This window comes from Anolis carolinensis, chromosome 4, assembly GCF_035594765.1.
Source record: "Anolis carolinensis isolate JA03-04 chromosome 4, rAnoCar3.1.pri, whole genome shotgun sequence".
NCBI lineage: Eukaryota > Metazoa > Chordata > Lepidosauria > Squamata > Dactyloidae > Anolis > Anolis carolinensis.
The window spans coordinates 191716270-191740891 of record NC_085844.1 but is presented as its reverse complement, the minus strand read 5'-3'; the positions used below and the strand labels follow the sequence as shown (position 1 = coordinate 191740891).

Below are 24622 nucleotides of genomic sequence, written 5' to 3'. Positions count from 1 at the left end.
TCTGGCAAGGGAAAAGCCTGATACAACGGGAAGGTCTTTAGCACTCAGTGAAAAGTGGCGAGACAGATTACCCCATGGGATGTTTTTGTTTGCTTGCTTGCTTGTTTGAGATCAGGCCTCCTTCTTTTCCTTCTTCTCATCCTCTTCTTCCCCTTCCTTCCTTCCTTCCTTCCTTCCTTCCTTCCTTCCTTCCTTCCTTCCTTCCTTCCTTCCTTCCTTCCTTCCTTTCCTTCTACATCCTGACTTTTTCTCAATAATGGTACGCAATGTGACTTATAAATTATCAGTCCGGTACAATTTAAAAACCTCAAAGCATACAAATCATTAGATACCTATATCTTGTCTGTCTGTCTGTCATTTATCTCTCCAGCTGTAATAAAAATTAAACCATATATAGTTAAAACCATTAAAATTTAATTAAAAGACAATATTTAAAGAAAGCAACATCACATCACAAAAGCCCATCACAGTTGGGTTATCAGAGAAGAGAGCCACTTTAGCCCCCATCCCCACAGCAACCTCTGGCAGGAAAGCCACGGGAGAGGATCTTTTTCAGTAGAGAGAGTGTGCCAGAGCCAGGAAGCAGCCACAGAAAAGGCCCTCTTCGGTGGTTTTCCTACCGGAGGAATGGAAATATGGCACTCCTTAGAAATGCTTTAGACCTTAGCAGGCCCAAAAGGAAGCGTCTTTCAGATAGCCTGGACCCAGACTTTTGAACAGACTGCAAACAGGTCTAATCTCATCATGGAAGTAAATATTTTCCAGCAGTGGTTTCAGTGAATTTCTTCATGCCCCATTTGGATTTTCTTCTTGCCCTTACTTCTCTTTGACTCATAAGACTTTGTTATTCCTTCTATCACTGACATTTAAAAAATAATTTTAATGCATTTTCTCTATTTTGCCCCTTTAAATCGCACAACTTATGTTTAGCTTTATTCCATTTGACTAACCATACTTTTGTATAGTTTTCAGTTATGTGACTTGTAGCTGAGCACATTAAAAACATGTGCATTTTTTGTGTGCATTTTGCAAGTTTCTGAAGGCTTGAGGTGAGGAACACATTTCCTGTATGTTATGCAATTGAGACCAGGTTTCTGAGGTCACAGGCTCTGGGCCTTTTTCTCTGGTTCTCGGGGGGAGGGGGGGAATCTCAAGGTGAGAGCATTGCATTGAAAAATACACGTGTATACCTATTTTCTTCATTTGTTACCCTTGTTGTTTACTATATGAACTACATATTTTGTGCATTTGTAATTGATGCTTCATCTATCATGCTTCATTACATCACCAAGATTTGCCTTGTAACACCCACCCTAGAACATTACCAGACCAATCCCCTGTGATACCACTAAGTATCTGAAGCCTCACAAAATACTCCTGACATGTGATAGTTCTAGACTGGCAACCCTATTGGAGGCTGGTAAGTCTAACGAATGTTTTTCCAACCCTAATTTCACCTTTTGTCTTCTTTACAGAAACTGGAGGGAGAGGTGCCTTGGCACACAGAAGAGTTGGAGCTTCTCTTTGATGGCCTTGATGTTGACAACAAAGGCTACATAACCATTGAAGACTTCACTGCAGGGCTAAGTATGCACTGCCTGAATCCTGGGCCAGGCAGTCTGAAGGTTTCCAAATATTTGGGTTAAAAGCTCCCATTCTTCTCACCATCTGTCATGCTGGCTAGGGCTGGTGGGAGTTGTAGTTCAAAACATTTGGAGGTTTCCTAACCCTGGGTTTAACACACAAGACTGGCAAGATAACAGCATTTTTGGCTGTAATTATTGTACAAAGTTGTGTTCATCCTTGTGCTGTTTTTTATTCCATCCATTAGTATAGCACACCTTTCAACAGTTGAGTAAAACCAACCAATGACTTTTTTTTGATATTACTGCTTTTCTAGTACTAATTTCTGCTGGGTAAGCCCCTTCTGCTGCAATTCCAATATGCTAGAAGTCATTTGACATCAATGAAAATGATTCCCTCATCCTCGCCGTTCCCAAGGAGGCTGCTTTCCTTCTTTCTCCTATTCGTTTATTGTATTTCCACAATTGTGAAATTCAAGTAAAAATAAAACATTCTGAAAGGTGTACTGCGTAGGGCATAGGTCAGGAAGGCAGGATTATGGAGGGGAGTGCAGAAGACAGGTTTCAGGATCGTAACTCACCAAAACAGGGCCATTGCAGGGTGCAGACTAGTGCAATAATGAATGGTCTAAAATTGATACTGTATTTACTCGAGTCTAATGCGCCATCAAATCTAATGTGCACCTCAATTTTCAAAACCCTGAAACAAAAAAACCCCCAAACATTTGCTTGCAAATGTAATGCAAAAAGTGTACTCTTTGTAATTTAGCCATTACAGTTGCTGCCTGCTTAGAATTCCTTCTCTAAAACAAAGTGTTAGAACACCAAAGCTTCCAGCAATGAAAAAGAAAACCTAGAGGTGTATCTATGCTGTAGAATGAACATGTTTTTATATGCTCAGCCACTTTAACTGCCTTGGTTCAATGCTATGGAGCCATGGGCCATGGCCATTAAATTAGAAATGATGTCCCTCAAATAGGAGGCCCAGGTGCTCCTGAAGCAGCTTCCTCTTTTGTTTTGGCTCAGCACTATGATTACATAAGATGCAAATCTAATGCGCACCTTAATTTCAGCAAGGTAATTCAGCCAAAAAAGGTGAGCATTAGATTTGAGTAAATAGGGCTTAAAGCGCTTCATGGAGGGGCTAAGGTGCTTCACGGAAGGGTGGGGCTAAGGCGCTTCACGGAAGGGCGGGGCTAATTACGTCATGGAGGGGCGGGGCCAAGACCACTCCCTACACTAACATAATTATGGAAGATGGCATGCTGGTGTGATAAACCCTTTAGTGGGCTACATTGATATAGCTGGCTGTACTAATGTGTAGCTGTGATCTGAAGCATGCCTACTTGCAACTGATCCCCATATGACTCCATTAGGTTTACATCTGAGTAATCATGTATAGGCTGCAACTGCCAAGTAGTGTTTCCACCAGTCATTATGCCATCACCCAGGCAAATTCACTGTCCCCAGTTTTTGTTTGTTCCTGGAAGATTTCCAAGGTCTGCTCCTAGATCTTTTTGTAGCTACAGGAATGCAAAAGTACATATGAGAGGAAAAGTGCTTTTGGAAAATGCAGTTGTGGGTTTAACATTTGTAGATTTGATCATTCCCAGATTTCATTACGATGGTCTTCCTCCAGTGTCCTCCAGTGTCACTTCCATCATTGGTGTCTACTATATACCTGCACAGGAGGACCTAGAGATTCCTAGGGAGGTGTTCCCACATGTTCAAAAAGTTAACATGTGAGAACTAATCAAACTGTTCAATTGCACCATTCACACTTGCCTCAAGCAGACAAGAGTTCTTTCTCCATCCCTGGATCTTCCACAAAACAGGCCTCACAACCTCTGAGGATGCCTGCCATAGATGTGGGTGAAACAACAGGAGAGAATGCTTCTGGAACATGGCCATACAGCCCAGGAAACTCATATCAACCCACTGTTAAAAAAGTATTTTTATAAGCATTTTCCCAGTTTTGTTGGGGGTCCTGCAGTCCTAACACGAGCAAATGTGGAGGGCTGACTGTACAGACATTTGAAACAATGATTTCTCTCTTATGCCATCCACACTTATTATGATAGTCTACCTGGATCAGCAGAGTCCTGGGTACCTCACATGGGCTCAGTCTAGGCCAGGCCCTACCACATGGCACGATGAGGTGACCATTTCAGGTATCACATTTTAGATATGTCTTTAAAGGACAGTGAGTTTCTTGTTCTTACTTCCAAGAAAAGAGACATTTTTAAGATTTTCTGTCTCAGTTACCAAAATGACTTGACTAAAAGACATGAGAAGCCCTGATTTTGGCAGACAGTGATTTTACTTCTCTGCTATAAGCGGCAAAATGCCTCGTGTCAGTTGTGGTTCGGTGCCTTGGCCCAACAAAGTTTTCACTTATCACAGGTAGTAATTTATTAGAACATGAAATGGTACCTTTTGAATCACAACTTGAAGATCTCTCAGAATTGGAAGAGTTATAGGTAAAAGCCCTGTGTTGCAATGTGATCTGTTTTGTGCTATGTCTCTCCAGTGGTGTGACTCTGGTTGTCTATATGGCAGGGCATTTTCTGAGCTCACAGACGGCAACAAGAGAACACAGGAAGAGGAAGGCAGCTTCAGCGAGGAGTCCTACAAACCTGTCATTGGTGGAAGCTAATTTAGAGGAGCAAAAACACTTCAAGGCTTTCATAAACCAACTGGGAGCTGACAATATCTTTGAAGAGTAAGGATATGCTAACTTTCTGACTAGTTTTAACTGAATTTTACAGAGGGATACAGAGAGAGCAGGAATGGGAGTAGATGAAAGAAAAGCAGAAACTGGAAAATGGACTTTTGCAACATGCAACTTCTCAGAAAACCCAGTCAGTAGATTTAGTGGCGAATTTTAGGTTTGATGGCTAAACTGAGCCAAAATTTTGGGAGAAAGGCAAAATACTGGCCAAGGTTGGCAGGCTGAGATATGTTAAGAACTAAGGAACAGTGTGCCTCAGAACACATTCTCTGTCTTGGAAACAGTGAGCCAAAACCAAGCTCTGAAGTCCTAAGTCACACACACAAAATCCTGCAAACCTTTGTAGCATCAGAAATCTTGTATCTGTTGTTGATATTGGTATTCTGAAAATTAGGAGTCAGATGCTGTGATCTGGGGCAAATCATCCAAACATCAATTGGGAAATCCTAATCTTTCACCTGTTTTGCTCTACTCCATACTATAATGCATTGTGGTTGAACCCTCAATGCATAACCACATCAGTCCATAGGATGTCCTCCAAAGAAATCCTGGGATTTGTAGTTTGGAAGAGTGGATTAGAATTCTCTAGCAGAGAGTGTTAAGTCTTTCACCAAACTACAAATCCTATGATTCTATAGGATTGTGTTCCCAAAATTAAATTGGTATTGAATTGGTATAAATATGTAGTAGAGATGTAACTCGTATTTAGAACTTAAACCTGGGTCCTGTACTAAGAATAGCAGAACCATATTGTAAATGAGGGGCCCATTGAAGGCTCTGTCTGATCAACATTTAGGTAGAATATTCACAAAAAGGAAAACATTTTTTCTTTCTTACAGCCAGTCGGAGATCTGGAGGATTTGGTTGCAGCTCCGTAAAGATGAACCAGATCTTCTGGGAAACCTGAAAGAGTTCTTGAATAAAATGACACATTTGATTAAGGAAGCTAAGCATGCAAAAGAAACACTACAGTTCATGCTGGAAATGTAGGTCAAGGAATGTAAGGTGGAGTTATGGTCCGGGCAGTGTTTCCTTCTAGAATACAAAAAGGTTCCAGCAGGCCTTTGAAAATGATTAGCTCCAGAACCTACCCTGGCCACCAGCTAGGACCCTGCTGCACTTTACCCACTTCCCTGGCCCTAAGATGCCTGGTTGCACTAGTCTAACCCCCTTATAGCTGCTCAGCAGGCCTTGAAATTGAGTAACCCAGACTTTATCTTGGCCAACAGTTTGCATTTTACCCTCCCCCCTGGGGTCTCTATGTTACTTTGTTGCAATAGCCCTGGCCCAGCCTTCCATAATTGTCTAGGCCTACCCTGGAATCTTGACCATTGGTAGTTGAATTTCACCCAATGCAGTAGTACTGAAACTAGTTTTTAATTCTAAATGAGTATGTTTGTTTTAATAGTAATTATGTTTTATGTTTTATTATAGTTGTGTTGTATGTTTCTGTGTTGGTAATTGAATGCTTTTTACCTATGTTGGAAACCGCCCCGAGTCCCTTTGGGGAGATAGAGCGGTATACAAATAAAGTTTTATTTTATTATTATTATTAAGGAGATTCCTGCAAAAGGGAGTTTGGGAGATTCTGGGAAATGTAGTCCAAAAACCTAAGTTTGTCAAGATTTAGGAAGTGCCTAGTATTGGGAGGTCAAGGATTACTCAAAGAAGGCCCAAACCCAATTCTTGGCATCTCCAGTTAAGAACCAGTCTTAAAATGTAGATCTAATGGAAATGAAAGCCCTACCTGCATCCCAACTGCCATTTTCCTAGTCTTGGAGGGAGAGAACAGACAGTAGCAGCTGGACTTACTCCGTTCTCCCATTGCCGCCCCCTTTTTCTTGTGTGGTCTGTTTTAATTAGATTATAAACCTGAAGGCAGCAAATGTTCAAATTAACAATTTGTAAGTTGATCTGAAGCAGAGAGCCAGCATGGTGAAGTGGTTTAAGGGTCAGACTACAACTCTGGAGATCAGGATTCAAATTCTATGAAAACCCACTGAGTGAGCTTGGCAAGCCACACTCTCTTGACCTCAGAAGAAGGGAAGTCCAACCTCCCTATAAACAAATCTTGCTAAGAAAACCTTGTGATAGGTTCTCCTGAGGGTCACCGTAAGTTGAAAATGCCTTGAAAACACATAACAAAAGTTGCCCTGAGAACTTTTGTGGCTGAAGAGTAGGGTATAAATGCTTGAAATAAGCAAACAAATAAATAGGCAAATAGTTGCGATTAGGAGCCCCAAGGACCAATCCTTTTTCTTTAAGGCGTTGTATCTGGCTCTCCCTGTTGAAGATCCAGAAATGAGAGTTGTGTGTAGGAACAGTAGTGAACAGTTGCAGTAATGGGGTTCACCTGCTGATCAAAGTAGAAATTAGCCACAGAACAGTTTAGAAGGCAACGTTGTATGGAAGGTACTACCCACAACATATTACCAGTTTAATAACAGCTGATTTAATGTTCAGAAAAACCTCCTCATTTGGTCCTCTGTGCTAGGCAAGTTGCTGATCATAACAAGAAGGTACAACAACTATATGATGAAATAGAACAGCAAACAGAGAGGGAGAGACAAAGGCTGCAGTATGAGGTAGGTGCATGGCCAAGTCATGGATTTTTCTCAGTATGTATGGGAATGGGATGTGTTGGCTTTGTTTTAAATCCTGCTATTTTGCAAAAACTAAGGGTGGATCACATACCATTTAAATGCCCATAACATTGTATGATGACTTGATCTAGAAAAAATCATTCTAGAACAAGATGTCTCGTATATTTAGTGAGCATCATGAGAATGCAAGGGGATCTTGAGCTTCTTAGAGACTGAGATAATAAGTTGGTAGCATAAGCTTTTTACGCTTAAAGATTTAGGGCTTATCTACACTGGCCAAAACCCCCCGCAAAACCTGGGCTCACCATGAATGTGCTGATGTCTCCACAACACACAGCAACTTCTAGTAAGTATTCTAGAGTGTTTGATTGTTTCTTTGTTTAATCTGACTTTCCTCCATTTAGGCCAGTGGTTCTCAACCTGGGGTCGCCAGATGTTTCCCCCCTTCAATTCCTTGAAATCCTAACATCTGGTAGACTAGCTGGAATTTCTGGTAGTCGTAGGCCAAAAACATCTGGGTACCCCAGGTTGAAAACCACTGATTTAGGCAAAACCAGGGGAGACACATGCCCACACAGGAGAGAGAGTGGGGAGGGAGAGGAAAATGGAAATGGAAGAGTGTCCTGGAAAAGGGCATGGCAGGCTGATTGATATCCTGAACATTTAATGCTGCAACATTTTATTGCAGGTCCTGCTAGTAGGTTGATTTAAATATAAATAGGGCTCATATCTATAAAATTTCTTAAGAACTGACTTGTAAAGTTTACAGTTATTCACATATTTGTTGTTGCAGAGTAAAACCAGGAGTCAGTTGTATAGTATGGAGATGGAGAAAGTACTGGGTATCAAGGAACAGGAAATACAGAATTTCCTTAGTATTCAAAAAGAGGTGAGATACCGGCATCAATTTGGGAATTCATATCAAAGAATGCTGATATTGAAAGTGATGATTCATACATGAATTGCTTGTGCTCTCTCATTCTGAATCCACACTACGCATAGCTGTCTGAGCAGTCCTTTCTCTGCTGTGGCACTTATGTAACATCCTCTTTTTAGGGAACAACTGCATCAAAACTGGAGTGTCACCATCGCACCAACTAAAAAGAGCTTTTTACGAAAATCTTTGGAGCCTAATGGATTTCATCTAAATTTGCACACAAGTCTAATTTTAAATAGTCTCAAGCAGTTTGAAGGTGAATTCTTTGGAGATCAGGATTTGATTGCCAATTCAGCCATGAAAAACCCACTGGGTGACCTTGAGTGACTCACATGTTCTCAGCCCCCCATAAAACCATGATATGTTGAGCCTTTGGCCCTTTCCACACAGCCATATAACCCAGAATATCAAGGAAGAGTAACTCACAATATTTGCTTTGAATTGGAATATCTGAGTCCACACTGCCATGTATCCCAGTTCGAAGCAGATAATGTGGGATTTTATTCAGCTGTGTGGAAGGGGCCTGAGGCTGACCATGAGTCAAAGGCACACAAATAAAGTCTGGAATTAACTTGTCAGACTGCTAAGCATACTTTAAAATCTTAAAAAATCTTGCTGTTTTAAACTTCCGAATCTGATTTTGTTGCACACTGAGATTCTTAGGTATGGGTTGGGATCTCTATTTAAAACATTTATAACATTTATAAGTCAAGATATTTATATTGAAACCATTGGACGTAACATGAGATAAGGTTCCCCACTGGAGAAAGCCTAGTGAAGTGCAAGACATTAGGAAAAAAGAATGACATTATAGATGAATTGATTCAATTAAGAAAACCACTGCACTAAGTTTGCAAGACCAGATTTAGGCTGTTGATGTCTGAATTCATGGAGGCTGCTCATTCATAGCGTCGTTATAGGTCAAAGTCAACTTAACAATAACCAAATAACAATTTTATGTAATACTGTAATCTGTTTCAAAGTTAACATTGTATTTCATATGTTTATCTGAGGAAGCAGATTGAGCATACTGTGCAAATAAACCCACAAGAAACAAAGTATCATTGCATATACTGCTAAAAGCAGGTCATGTATTTGTTGTTTAGTCATGCATTCATGTTGAATGTGATTGCAAAATAGGATTGCTGGGGTGAGAATTAAAGATGTTTCCTGTCCCTTTAATGTCTGTATAAAAGAGGGACCTTTCAGCAGATGTTCGTCACTCAACCAGGTAACAAGCAGCACCTGCTGAAATTCTCTTTTCTGCATATTAAAGGAACGGAGATGTCTTCCATTTTCACTCTGGCAACCCTAGATAAAAATCAGATCATGCCAGTATAAGGTTGCATTCTTAGACTGCAGTAGTCATCTTCTACACTTGCTTGGCTCTGCTACTTGCCTGGCAAGGTGTGGAGAAGGGAAGGGGCTAGCAAAAGGAAGGAAGTGATGAAGGATGGCTGGTTGATTCAAATGTTGTATATTCTGTGAGTGGATTCGGCATTGAAATAGGGCATGCTGTGATATGATAGGTCCACCTCTAGAACTACCAGTCTGGAGACTACTCCTGGACCTTTAATGGTTGTGTAGAAAAGGCGTTTACAGCAAAAGTTTCTTGTTATCTGGTTGTGTGACAATCAATACCTGCTAAAATTACCTGTTCTTAAAAAAGGAAACTGTTTACAGATACAGATCTTGCCTTGTGTTTTCAATCTCATCAACTTTCTAAAAACCAGTAAGGAGAAAACCAGCCCCTGGATCAGGAATGTGGGTGGCCCACAGCAGTTCATATAGGATGAAATGGATTAAAGCGATATGGAGCAGCGCAAGAGAGAAAATGATTGGGAATGAATAGAATTCAGTGCTTTAAACCCCAATGTCTGGTTTTCCCCACAATGTACCAGGCTAGAAAATGCAAATATATCCTATTCTTCAGTTTTCTGCTAGTACCCCAGAGTCCTTTCTCAAGGAGAGACCAAAGACCACTTGACTTGAGCCTTTGCAAAGGAAACAGCACCACCTCCTGGAGATGAGACACCTTTTCTAGCTAAGGCTGGAAATATTTTAGGCCAAACAGTGGTATCTCCTGGTATGGTTCCTTGATGATTCAATAAGTCAGATACCCAACAAGGTGCTGTAAGTTATATTACAGGGGAAGGAACTTGCAAAACTACTTTTAGGTATGTCTTGCCTTAGAACATCCTATAACATTCATGGAGTTACCATAACTTGATAGAAAGCCTGAAGACACATACAAGCAAGGTAGTAAGTGCAAATACCTGCTGGCCTTATTGGCTTACTTGGTGTTGTCTGGCTTTGGACTAATCTGGAAAATGCTGCAGAGATCTGCTGCATGGAGACATCTAGAAGTAGATTTTTTTTTTACTGTTTCTCTTAAAAATTAAATTCATATTAATATTAACTTTTTAATAAAAAGAAGAAAACCACCCTAGCAATGATTACATTCTAGAAAGTATTCAGTTATATCTAGGCTATTTCTGTGTTATCAATATATTTCAAAGTCCGTTTCCAAGTAGGGAGGCAAAATGGTCTTCAGTGGACATTACTTACTGCCTATTACAGGGAAAACCAGCTGATCCCTAATCCATCTAAAACACAGACGTGTGCTTTTCACCTTAAGAACAGACAAGCATTTTGAGCTCTGAGGATTACCTGGGAAGGAATCCCACTGTAGCATTGCAGCACACCAAAATATCTGGGAGTTACCCTGTACCATGCTCTAACTTACAAGAAGCACTGCTTTAATATCAAGTAAAAGGTGGGTGCTAGAAACAATATCATACAAAAACTGACTGGCACAACCTGGGAATCACAATCGGAGACAGTGAAGACATCTGCCCATGTGCTTTGCTACTCTGCTGCTGAATACGCATGCCCAATGTGGAACATATCTAACCACGTTAACACAGTGGATGTGGCTCTTAATGAGACATGACACATTATCACAGGATGTCTACGACCCACATCACTGGAGAAATTCTCAGGAACACCTCAGCAAGCGAAAGTCCAAAAGTGACAGACTAAAACCCAGCTGAGACCGGATGAGAGACTCTATTTTGGGCACAGAAGACTGGGCGACATGGAAGATGCTAAACAGACTGCGCTCTGGCACCACGAGGTGCAGAGCTAATCTTCAGAAATGGGCCTACAAAGTGGAGTCTGTGACATGCGAGTGTGGAGAAGAGCAAACCACAGACCAGTTACTACAATGCGGTCATGCACAATGGAGGACTTTCTTGCAGTAACACCAGAGGCACTCAAAATGGCCAGATTCTGGTCAAAGGACACTTAGTATAATGTCAAGTTTTTAACTTTGTTTGTGTTTCTAAATACATTACAACTGTACCCTCAGTTTCACTTCTGATACAATAAATAAATAAATATACTCAGTCACCACTTTTTCTTCTGATGGAGGGAATCAATATGAGATCCTTAGAAATCATGCTATATCTATTCCCATTATTAGCGAGTCTGCCTATATGGCAGAATGTACACCTTGAGTAAGTGAGAAGGAACAGCCACCTAATTTCACCTGGATCCTCTTAGCTGAGAAAGCCCTGTGATAGGCTAGACTTAACATCTCCATAAGTTGGAAAGAATTGAAGGCACACACCATCAACAAATGTAGTTTTATGGAGTAGTGGGAATTGTGGTCCATTACAGCTGAAGGACACCAAATTAACCAACACTGATCTGTAAAATATTTTTTCAGAAAAATTCATTCTGTACAACTGATTGAATTATGCTTCTAGTGGCTTAATGTTGTCCTAAATCCTCTCTTCAGCTTGAGACTCAACTCCTCACCCTTAGGGAAAAGCAGCATGTGGGAAATGCCCAAACCGAAGAACTCAAGCGAACCAACAGGGTGCTTGAGAACCAGCTACAGGAAACCATCTATCAACTTCAACAGACTCAACACCGTTTAGATAAAATGAAGGGTAGAATATCCCAGATGCACAAAGATGGCAGGTAAGTCCTAACCATGAATTCACTAATAATCTTTCCCTGGAGAACCTTCTCTTGGAATCACCTTGTTGGGTTCTAGTTTGAGGCAGCATGATCAAGAGCCTGACAATGTTGAAACTAAGCAGTGTTGAGTCTGATCAGTGCATTGAGGGTGTACAGAAAATTTGAAGGGAGTTCCAGTTCCTCAACAGGCTAGGAATAGAATTTGGATTTTCTCCTGGATGTTCTAGTGTCACCAGAGGAAAGGGTGGCTTAGAGCACATTTTACCAGCCTCAGCTGTTGGAATAATTTCAACCCCATCCAGACAAAAGTAGCCTTCCTTGTGACAGTTATTCTCATTCTGGTAACTTCATATCAGGATTTTTACAATTTATCAGTGGGTTTACCTATGGAAATGATCTGCAAACCTCTGCTAATCTAGAACATTGAGGTGAGACTAGACTATTAATGGTTACCACTTCACTTCCTAAACCCAATTCAAGGTATTGGTTTTCGTATTTCAGGTCTTAATCTTGGTCTCTATCTAGTATTGCAAGAAAACACACATATACACAATGGTCTCTAAAGCTGAATTGACTACTATCAAATTGGTGGGTGGAAATAAACATTGTTTTATTTTAGTTGCCAGTATCTTAGAACAAACATTGGTATCATTAGACCTACTATTGTCTTCTTTCTAAGCTATTTCCCCAAGGAAGGGTTAGCATTCTGACTGTTTTCCACAGGGCTTTGTTTTGGGCGTCCTCAGGTCTCAGATTGGCAGCACACAGATCTTCATTGATGGTGTTCGTCCTTCTTTTCTTTGGCCATCCATGTAGTCGTTGTCCTGCAATCTCCAAATGTTTGTGCTACTGATGTTGGTTCTCTTCTCATTTTCTTGCTGATCACTTTTATTCCTGGTCTTTGATGGATGTCATCATTTGTCACATGGTCAAGACGTGTCAAGCCAAGTGTCCATCTAAGCATTTTCATTTCCATTGTATTAAGAGCTTATTCATGTTTCTTTGTTGCTGGCCAGCACTCTGCCCCGTACAGGGCTACTGGGCGAACAACTGTAGTGTAGATCTTAGCCTTGAGTTGTTCAGGCATTTTTGAGTCACACAGATGTCAGTAGTTTGCCACCATTTCAACCAGGCTGCATTTATTCATGACCATACATCTGGCATTGTGTCGCTGGACAGTGTGGAAGCCCATAACTTGGCGATAACTTACACTTACTTTCAGAGACCTACTACTGTCTGATATCTGTTAATTAACATCATAGGAGCGAGTCCTGAGGATCACGCAAAAGCAGATTAGTTTGGTAGCATCAGGCTGTTTTCTATCTTTTAGAAAAGACCGTGCCAAAAATTTGTTTATGTGATGAAGCACAGGGTGGGGCAGGATGGGGCACGGCAGGACATGCTATTATAACTTCCACTTCTCCTCTTGTTGTAGAACTCTGAGAAGCAATCACTTTTTAAAAAGTAAGAACATTTTGAGAATCAAAATGCATCTCACACAAGTAGGAAAACATCTTTTTGCACACAGACTCACAAACCTCATCAGGCGCACTTTAAACTAAATCCACTGGGGGAGGGGAACAACAGCCTGGCGAACACTATATTACCCACGACCACAGGGAACCGCCGTAAGGCTAAACGGAGGGCTGCACAAACACAGCAAGGACCAAGTACAGAGAGCACAATAATCCCAAATAAACAGTTCGAGGGGAGGTCACAGGGGCTTACATGTCTTTACACTAATGCTCAGAGCATGGGAAATAAGCAAGACGAACTCCAACTCCTAGCACAGCACCACACATACGATGTCATAGGCATCACTGAAACCTGGTGGGATGACTCCCATCACTGGAATTTAACCATTGAGGGCTATAACCTCTTTCACAGAAATAGAACAAAGGGGAGAGGAGGGGGAGTAGCTTTATATGTCAAAAACAGTTACGTTGCAGAAGAAATGCAAGACTGTAATCCGGGAAACCAGCTTGAAAGCATCTGGATAAGAATCAAGGGAACCGGGACTCAAAAAGATCTTGTCGTGGGTGTCTACTACAGACCTCCGAGTCAGGATGAAGGACTTGATGAAGCCTTCTGTCAACAGCTGACCAAACAGGCACAAAGAAGAGATATAGTAGTCATGGGCGATTTCAATTATCCCGATATCTGCTGGAAAACAAACTCAGCCAAGAGTACAAAGTCCAACAAATTCCTCACTTGCCTTGCAGATAATTTTATGGTCCAGAAGGTAGAAGAGGCAACAAGGGGATCAGCAACTCTTGATCTAATCTTAACAAATGTGGAAGACCTGATCAATACAGTTGAAGTGGTTGGATCCTTAGGGGCAAGTGACCATGTGCTCCTGCAGTTTGCAATACAAAGGAATGCTGAAACTAAGACAAGTCAAACACGCATTCTGGACTTTAAGAGAGCTGACTTCCAAAAAATGAAGGAATTACTGAGCGGCATTCCATGGACGCCGATATTAAAAGACAAGGGAGTTAAGGATGGATGGGAGTTTTTCAAAAGTGAAATACTCAAGGCGCAAATACAAACAGTGCCAACAAAGAAGAAAAATAAGACAAGTGCAAAGAAGCCAGAATGGATGTCCAAAGAACTTCTAACTGAGCTAAAGCTCAAAAGTGACATGCACAAGAAGTGGAAAAGGGGAGAAATCACCAAAGAAGAATTCAAACGTATAGCCAACTCCTGTAGGGAAAAGGTTCGCAAGGCTAAAGCGCAAAATGAGCTCAGGCTTGCCAGGGACATAAAAAACAACAAAAAAGGTTTTTTTGCTTATGTTGGTAGAAAAAGGAAGAAAAAGGAGGCGATAGGGCCACTGCAAGGAGTAGATGGGGTGATGGTGACAGGGGATAGGGAAAAGGCAGAACTGCTTAATGCCTTCTTTGCCTCGGTCTTCTCACAAAAAGAAAGCCATCTTCAACCTCAGCAACATGGAATGGACGAAGGATTGGGGGAAATCCAACCCCAAATAGGGAAACAAGTTGTCCAGGAACACCTGGCCACTCTAAACGAATTCAAGTCCCCAGGGCCAGATCAGCTACATCCAAGAGTATTGAAGGAACTAGCGGAAGTTATTTCAGAACCACTGGCAATCATCTTCGAGAGTTCTTGGAGAACAGGAGAAGTCCCAGCAGATTGGAGGAGGGCGAATGTGGTCCCTATCTTCAAGAAGGGAAAAAAGAACGACCCAAACAATTACCGTCCGGTCAGCCTCACATCAATACCAGGCAAGATTCTGGAAAAGATCATTAAGGAAGTGGTCTGCAAACACTTAGAAACAAATGCGGTCATTGCTAATAGTCAACACGGATTTACCAAAAACAAGTCATGCCAGACTAATCTGATCTCTTTTTTCGATAGAGTTACGAGTTGGGTCGATACAGGGAATGCCGTGGATGTAGCATATCTAGATTTCAGTAAGGCCTTCGACAAAGTCCCCCACGACCTTCTGGCAAACAAACTAGTAAAATGTGGGCTAGACAAAACTACGGTTAGGTGGATCTGTAATTGGCTAAGCGAACGAACCCAAAGGGTGCTCACCAATGCGTCGTCTTCATCATGGAAAGAAGTGACAAGTGGAGTGCCGCAGGGCTCCGTCCTGGGCCCGGTTCTGTTCAACATCTTTATTAACGACTTAGACGAAGGGTTAGAAGGCACGATCATCAAGTTTGCAGATGACACCAAACTGGGAGGGATAGCTAACACTCCAGAAGACAGGAGCAGAATTCAAAACGATCTTGACAGACTAGAGAGATGGGCCGAAACTAACAAAATGAAGTTCAACAGGGACAAATGCAAGATACTTCACTTCGGCAGAAAAAATGGAAATCAAAGATACAGAATGGGGGACGCCTGGCTTGACAGCAGTGTGTGCGAAAAAGATCTTGGAGTCCTCGTGGACAACAAGTTAAACATGAGCCTACAATGTGATGCGGCAGCTAAAAAAGCCAATGGGATTTTGGCCTGCATCAATAGGGGAATAACGTCTAGATCCAGGGAAGTCATGCTCCCCCTCTATTCTGCCTTGGTCAGACCACACCTGGAATACTGTGTCCAGTTTTGGGCACCGCAGATGAAGGGAGATGTTGACAAGCTGGAAAGCGTCCAGAGGAGGGCAACTAAAATGATTAAGGGTCTGGAGAACAAGCCCTATGAGGAGAGGCTTAAAGAGCTGGGCATGTTTAGCCTGCAGAAGAGAAGGCTGAGAGGAGACATGATAGCCATGTACAAATATGTGAGGGGAAGTCATAGGGAGGAGGGAGCAAGCTTATTTTCTGCTGCCCTGCAGACTAGGACACGGAACAATGGCTTCAAACTACAGGAAAGGAGATTCCACCTGAACATCAGGAAGAACTTCCTCACTGTGAGGGCTGTTCGGCAGTGGAACTCTCTCCCCCGGACTGTGGTGGAGGCTCCTTCTTTGGAGGCTTTTAAGCAGAGGCTGGATGGCCATCTGTCGGGGGTGCTTTGAATGCGATTTCCTGCTTCTTAGCGGGGGGTTGGACTAGATGGCCCTTGAGGTCTCTTCCAACTCTACTATTCTATGATTCTATGATTCTATGATTCTATGAATTTTTAAAACTTTTTATTGATATTATCTTATATTTTGTACTGTGAGTAGATCTGCAGATTTAATACATACATACACATCATTTATCTGAGTACTTTTCTATCAAAATAGGCATGTAGAAAAAGTGTACTAAATAAATCCTAGTTATTTTTTCTTTACTGCCCAAATCAGCTGCCTAGAAACTGTTGCCTTCTTTCTAATATATGCCCAGTCTCCCTCCTTCCCTCTAACAATGTTCAGTTTGCAATGCCGCTGATAGATAATGCATAATGTCTAAATTAAAATCATAGACATGCTTTAATAGTAACATCTAGGGAAAAGTTACTTGTGCAGCAGAAGCTCTTTGCACATTTAGTTGGAAGTAAAGCTTACATCCAAGAAGGATTGCAATCTTAGAACAGGGAAGAATAAGACCAACCAGCTTTCATAAGACACTGTTTCCCTTGCCTCTGTGTGGGTCACTGAGTTGTGACTCTTAAAGAAATTCAACAGGGGATCTTATTTAAGAGTGAATTTAATGCTCTGTATCTATGTAAGAACTGATTCAGAGTTTCCTTCTAATTATATCTCACACAAAAATGCAGCAGATTCATCCCTAGCAAAGAATAGCTAGACAGCCACCATAGTATAGTGGTTGTGTTGGACTAGGACAGCAGGGTTCGAATTCCCACTAGGCCATTAAACCCACTGGGTGACCTTGGGCAAGTCATACTCTCAGTCCCAGAAGAAGGCAATGACAAAGTGTCTATGAACAAATTTTGCTAAGAAACCCCCCTGATAGAGTCATCGTAAGTCCGAGCTTTAGCTTTTGTTGTACTATTCCTATAAGCTTTGGCTTTACATCTGTGCTTTTCCTTGGCGATTCATTCTTCTGTTCTTTATACATATCTTTTTTTCTTTTCACTTCCTCCTTGAGCTTACTATGCAGCCACCTTGGCTTTTTCAGATGTTCCTTTTTTACTTCTTCCATAGAATATTTTGCAACTCATTTTTCAAGAACTCCCACACTTGCTGTATATATTTTCCCTCTAGGCTAGTCATGAGATTTCAGACAGTATTTCCTTGAACTTATTTAAATCATGTTTTCCTGAAACCCAATGGCTGTGTTTGACTGTATTTTTCTTTGCCCTGTCCCACAGCTAGGAATTCATTGCACTGACACTTTGCCTTAAAGTACCGCCTACTTTGATTCCAGTGACCAACTCCTTCCTATTGATTAGGATTAAGTCCATGATTGCTGACCCTTTGTTGCTGCCTCTATGTTTTCAAATGGGAAATAATCTACAAGGCACATTAATAATTTGTTGAACAGCCTATATCAGGGTAATGGAAGTCCCCCATAACTACTATTTTTTTGTGTCTTGCAGATTTCTGAGATTTATTTCTGAAAAGTATCAGCCACAACCTCTTCTTGCTGTGGTGGGCTGTACCAAACCCCTACTACAATGTTGCTTTTATTTTTACGACAGCTTTCTCCATATATGTGTATCCAAATGCGCTCAAATGGTCCTCCCTGATCATTCTCATGGATTTCTGTGCAACTGAATTTGCCTTCAACATATGTTGTGTTCCTCCTATTCTGCCACATGCCTTCTTTTTGAATAAGTTATATTCATCAATCATAATATTCAAATCATGGGGGTGATAGCATGAGATGTCTGTTATGCCTGTAATGTCATATTTACCTCCTTGTACTAGGATGTCAAGCTCATCTAGTTTATTCCCCAAACTCTGTATGCAGGCATACAGACACCCAAACCTCTGTTTGTTGGTACCTATTAATATATTGTTGGTTTTACTGTGGATCCTACATTGCCCGTCAGCTTCTCCCTTAGAATTCTCATCCTTGCATTTAGAGTTTGCTTTTGGGCTGATGCTTGAGATGTCAACTTCAAGCCACCAAAAATATGGTCTAAAGCCCTTTTGATCAGACACAATATGAATATTCATATTGTGGTTAGCACAATTAACTCTTTAGTTTAGAGAAAGAAGTGTGAATTTTAACCTTAAAAGTTCCTGTCTTCTGTAGCCTGGACATGGAAGTATGAATGTTAATCTTTTAGAAATGCATATTCTACAGCTTTCTAGAAACGTTATTGTATTTTCCTATTAAATGAATGCTGATTTCTTTTCTGGTGGGACAACATTCACTGTAATTTACAAGTATGCTTTCTTTTGATATTTGGACATCACAACATTTAACCTTTCAGACATACCAGAAATAGATGTGTTCAGTTCTTACTTTGCATGAAAAGCAACTATGAAAGTACTGCATTTCACCTGAGAATAGTTTTTTTGTGTTATATGTCCTTGAGTTCCCAGATTTGTGCCTTTTCAGTCCTTGTTTCTTTGTTGCAAGTGTACCAAATAAGCACTGTCATATATTATTATTTCTATCTAGGGCATTTAATGATGTTACATCAATGAGCAACACTGACTCAGTCTCCAGAACAAGAGTGATCTCTATTGAAGAGGATCCTGTGGCAAACTCTATTGGAGAAGAGCCTTATTTCCCTGAGGAGCCTGTAGGGCAAAGCTCTTTGTTCAAAGAGCTGAATGAAGCTATAGCAGCTCAGATCAAAGCATCTGAGTCACACCAACCACAAAGACATAACTTTGTTGTTCAAGGACAGGAACCTATGGTCCAAATTAAGCAAAGTGGAAATTCTCAGAAAAGGTTCATACAGGAAAAAATACCTCCAAAAGAAGCTCCCTCAAAAAGCAGTGGTCCAGAAAAGAGGACTTCTGAAATCCTTGTTGGCAAGGCTAGATTACAAGGAGAGATTCAGCATAAAGAAGGACCAACTCGAGTTCAGGGCAGTCATCTGGAGATGAAGCAAAATAATCCAAGAGTCAAAATGCCAGAGCCCATGCCAAGAAGAAGTCTTATGCCTGAGGCTCAACCATTGGCTTATTCAGGGCTGAAGACACGTGTTGATGGTGACTGCAAAGAGGATTCACTGCTAGCTTTAGAGAAAGGAGTGATAAGGTTATCTCCAGAGATGAAAATGCCAGATAAAGGTATATCTGAGACTTTGATGAAGGATGCGGCACCATCTGATTTTTCATCTAGGATCACTTTGCCCAACGTGAAGATTGGAGGTGGATCCAAAAGTTCATTTGTATCAAACAGCCAATTAAAAAACATGCCTGAGCCAGAGATGCAGGCACAAAACCCTGAAGGGCCAAAAAAACTGTTATCAGAGCACAGACCAGATAGAAATATGCACATATCTGGTTGTAAGAAGAGTCAAGACATTAGAACAATAAAGGATGCAGAAGAAAAAGTTAAAGCAGATGATAGGGATTGCCAAATGAATGTAGGCACAAAAGAAAGTTCTAAAGTCACCAAAGCTGTTAGTTCCCATCCAGACCACTTGTACAATGTGCTCTTTGTAGGAAATACTGATGTTGGCAAGACTTCCTTTTTGTGTCGGCTACAGGAGGATTCATTTGGTGGAAATGTGACTGCAACTATAGGTATGACATTAATCCATCATCTTATTATATGATGCAATGCGATATGCATCTAGATATTTCTCTTAGAAGGCAATGGGTTCAGTGATTGCTTTTCTATTTGCTTTTAACTGGACTGCAGAAAAGTGTGTTGGTGACAGTAAGCTTTCTCCTTAAACCTCCCCTAAACCAGTTGAGGGCAAACACATACAAAAGCTAAGTATTTTTTGAATAATGGAGATAGAGTTGATGATGATATTGGAAGTTTTAACCTTAAATACAGTGTGGCATGAGAGGAGTTGGAAATAATAATAATAATAATAATAATAATAATAATAATAATAATAATAATAATAATAATTCACACAGTCCTAAACACTTGGGAAATGTTCGACTTGTGATTTTGTGGTATGAAATCCAGCATATATATCTCATTTGCTGTGTCATACTATGTCTTTGTGTCAATAATAGTTATTTCTTACCTGCTTCTTTCCATGGCTTGGGGTGGGTTACAACATCGCATAACAATCAATACAATCTTGGAAGTCAGTTTCTCTCTTTCATGTCAGGTTTTGTACCTGTAAGATTTATATGCTAATGATAGAGGACATTTTGAGTGCTGTACTGTCCATGGCTGTCAATTTCCGTAAAATGTTAATGTGGGGCATATGAAACGTTCAGTATTTTATTTTTATCGGTAGAGGCGCAGCCTGTCCTTTTCACTTCTTTGAAGCAACTGGAGACACGAACTGAACTTTGCTGTAAATAGCTGCATTGTCTTTCCTAGGAGTTGATTATCGGATCAAAAACCTCTTTGTGGATGACAAGTGCTTCACTTTGCAACTGTGGGACACGGCTGGCCAAGAAAGGTACTGCAGGGGGTTGTATTGAAAAGACATTGATGATGAATTTGATGATAGTGGATTTTGACTTTTAAAAAAGTTGTCATATGAAATCTTCCAAGAAAATGAAACCTCCCTCAGCATAGCTACAATGCTGGCAGAAATCCAGGCCAGGAGAAGGCAGTCATACTTAATGGTTATGCGGAAGAGGAAATTTCAGCAAATGACAAGCAAGACTTGCTAAAACTCCCTCTTTCACACAACCATTAAGTATGACAGCCCTCTCCAGTTTTCACTATGGCAACAATTCTTCGACTTCTAAATAATTTTCAGTTCCCCTAATCTAAGCTGGGTTCAAATTCAGTACATCTTTAGCTGGCCCAGTGTTGACTGTGGGGGATTTGAACTATTTTTGGCAAGACTAGACTGCTGAGTGTTTGTGCAAATCTACAATAGGGTTGTGCTTGGATTATATATATTTGTAAATGCATCAAACAAAGAGTAGGTGTTGATGTGCTTGTTTACTGACTTCTTAAGCATACAGACACACACCACTTGGCTATATTTGCCTTTGCTGATATGTGTATAGTTGTATTTTGCTCATGAGAGAAGGACAAAGTGTTAAATACAGCTGCAGCTCTTTTCCCTGCCACTTCATTATTTTAGAAAACACTGCAGATGTGTTTGTAATTACTTTAGAATCTTTTAAGAGCTGCCCCATTTTTTTGCGTAAACAGCCTTGAGAAATCTTTGTGACCCATTTCACGCACACACATGCACAGAGCCCTTCATGCTGTGAAAAGACAAGATTTTTTGGAAGAGTTTTTCCTTTTGTTTCAACGTGCACCTGCTATAACAGCCAAATTATTCATTCTAATATGAAGGCAAACCTATTAGAAAACATGTTCTAGCTGACCTGGGATAAGAATTGTGTGGTCCTTCAGATGCTGGACTTGTTAGAGTGTGGTTAGACATCTTGATTTAAGGAGCAAATATACCAATAGCTTGGAGAAAGGAACTAAGCTTTCTTGTTGGAGCTCCATTCTAAGATAAGAAAGTTACTCAGTGTGCTGGTCTAAGCTAGCTACATCTTTGAAGGTTAAGAGAAAATTCATGAGAAGAAGAGGAAGAAGAAGAAGAAGAAGAAAAGAAAACATCCCTAAGAGTATCAGTTTACATCACAGAGAGAATGGGTAGACATAGAACAGGTATGGGCAAACCTGGGCCCTCCGGGTGTTTTGGACTTCAACGCCCACAAGTTTGCCCATGCCTGACATAGAGGGAGGACACTTTGGGTCATTCATACTATCTAACCCTATTACCACTGTTCACTATGAGGCATTCCTCACTCTTCAGTACTTAGCGCTGTGTTTCCAGTAGGATTAGAAAGCTTAGCAGTGTAAGCCATCATATCTCAGTGTTGAAGAATGCTAGGGATTACATTCCACTAACATCTTGAAGTCTGGGCGATTCCCATCCCTGAAACCTACCAATATGAACGTTGCAGGAAAATGCATTTCCTCCCCACAGATACCACAGTCTCACCAAGCAGTTCTTCCGAAAGGCTGATGGAGTGGTATTGATGTATGACATCACCTCAGAATACAGTTTTGCTGACGTGAAGTATTGGCTCAGTTGCATCCAGGTAAGGTTAGCAATTCTACCCTATTACTGATTTCTTTCCCTCAATAATGTTTACATGAGTTTAACTTTGACTAGTAAAGGACTTGTTATAAGTAAAAGTAAAGGTTTTCCCTTGACATTAAGTCTATCATGTCCGACTCTGGGGGATGGTGCTCATCTCCATTTCTAAGCCGAAGAGTCGTCGTTGTCTGTAGACACCTCCAAGGCCATGTGGCCAGCATGACTGCATGAAATGGCGTTACCTTCCTGCCGGAGCAGTACCTATTGATCTACTCACATTTACATGTTTTTGAACTGCTAGGTTGGCAGAAGCTGGGGCTAACAGTGGGTGCTCACCCCACCCTCCAGATTCGAACTGCTGACCTTTTGGTCAGCAAGTTCAACCGCTCAGCAGTTTAACCTGCTGTGCTATCAAGGGCTCTGAACTTGTTATAGATATACAAAAAATAAAAATAAATCCTGTGTACATTCATTCAGAAGTAAATCTGCTTTCAGTGAGGCTTAATTCCTAATAGATGTGTAAAGATTAAAGTGTCATTCCCATCGTGTTATCCCAGTTCAGCTAAACAGCATGATGAAATATATTTCCCATTCCACAGAATTAAGATAGCAGGAGTAGCAAGAGCTATAAGAAGTACAATTGATCTCTGTTTCCATGGGGGAATATGTTCCAAGCCCCGCAGCCCTGGAACACCTGAAACAATAGTGAGCCCTATATTTTGACTATACTTGGGCTAGAAATATGCAAAAAAACAAACAAACAAAAAAAAAACCACTGGAGGATCTAAAGAGGCCCACAGACACTTTGGAATGTGGATAAATGAAACTATGGATATCGAATCCATGGATAAGGGGGGGGTTGTACTGTCAATCTGCTTGGAATTAAATTTAGGCCTACTAAAAAGCCAATGAGTTAGAGCCAATGAAGTGTAAGGGCTAGGATTCAGAAACCTGTGCTCAAATCCTTACTTGACAACTTTGGGTCATTAATGGGCTCCTCCAGACAAATGTGGTGGGAAGTTATGGCATTTACGGTTATAGCCATCTTATTATTATTTTTTTAAAAATCCAAATGATATTTTTGTCAGACCAGACTATTTTTGTCAATTTCTGACACTAGTTGCAACATTTTGTTCCCAATCTTGTGTGGGTTTCTTATAATTCAGAGACATCAGATCAATATGCATTCCTTTTTTTACTTTACTTTTTAAAAAGAGCTTTACCGTTGTATTGTATCAGTGAAAAGGCACACTGGGTGTATAACTCTAATTTTTAAAACAGATCTGAGAAAATCGGGTCTTTAGACTGTGGGACCATATCTGCAAACAGAACAGTCCTAGTGCAGATCCACGTAATTGCTAGAAACAATCCACTAAAACAGTGGAATAAGTGAATGCAGAGGAGGCAACAGTCAGAAAAACCAAGGAGCGCTATATTCTAATAAGTCATACTTCTGTGGACCAGTTTGAACCTAATATACCTCACAGAGCTGTGATGAGAAAATGGAGAGGAGGACCACGTATCCCTCCTTGACCCCCATAGAGGTAAAACAGAATATAAATACAACCAAAACAATACTTTTGTTGTTAGGAACGGCACTTGGAATTTTGTGTATAGGTTTGTTTTTCAAAAAGGCATGAACAAAGTTACATGAACAAGCAAGGACATTTTGTAACTCCTACTTAATTAGCTGGTAGGGGAGTAAATCAATTTCTAGCATAAAGTCATCCTCATTTGGGATTGGAGCCTGGCCAGGAAAACAATTCAGAAAAAGAAACCCCTTTGATGTCAATGAAGCTGTATATGTTTTTTTCAAGCCCTTATGTGGAATGAGATGGGTGTTTGTGTGTAGGAGTTAAATTAATAACAATCAGACAGGGTGGTGTAAAGTTCCCCTGCCCGTGGATACTTGTCCTAATATGAACTGGATTCTAATCTGCTTGTCTTGAATAAGGGCTTCATCACACTAGAGTTTGGATCCACTTTAAATCCTCTTTAGAAAGGGGGCTTTAAACAGTCCAGCCAGACAGATCCTAAGCCTCACCAAACTATGAGTACAAACCCCAGAATTCTGCAGGAGGCAGAATTCCGGGTTTAAAGTTTATAAATGCTCAGGTGTGACGAGGCCCTAAAAAAGCAAACCAATGACACAGAACATGATTAACATATAGCCTGGTACAGTGTTAGTACATGTGGATATGCCTTTTTGGGGATCAGGTGCAGAGGGCTTTACTCTTGCCATTGCACTCCA

General features: G+C 40.8%; 1 protein-coding gene and 1 long non-coding RNA gene across 2 annotated transcripts in view; one reads left to right on the top strand and one right to left on the bottom strand.

Moving 5' to 3' along the window:
• Nucleotides 1-24622, bottom strand: part of LOC134298405 (uncharacterized) — a 43339-nt gene that overhangs the window by 8602 nt on the left and 10115 nt on the right. The gene's annotated exons all lie outside the window — the stretch shown is intronic.
• rab44 (RAB44, member RAS oncogene family) overlaps nt 1-24622 on the top strand; it is a 32610-nt gene that overhangs the window by 4148 nt on the left and 3840 nt on the right. Inside the window, exons 3-11 of the mRNA XM_016993308.2 lie at nt 1476-1587; nt 4143-4305; nt 5154-5300; nt 6809-6899; nt 7711-7806; nt 11657-11841; nt 18831-19909; nt 20673-20754; nt 22258-22372. Of these exons, the coding sequence (XP_016848797.2) occupies nt 1476-1587; nt 4143-4305; nt 5154-5300; nt 6809-6899; nt 7711-7806; nt 11657-11841; nt 18831-19909; nt 20673-20754; nt 22258-22372 (2070 nt within the window). The remainder of the gene's footprint in view (nt 1-1475; nt 1588-4142; nt 4306-5153; nt 5301-6808; nt 6900-7710; nt 7807-11656; nt 11842-18830; nt 19910-20672; nt 20755-22257; nt 22373-24622) is intronic.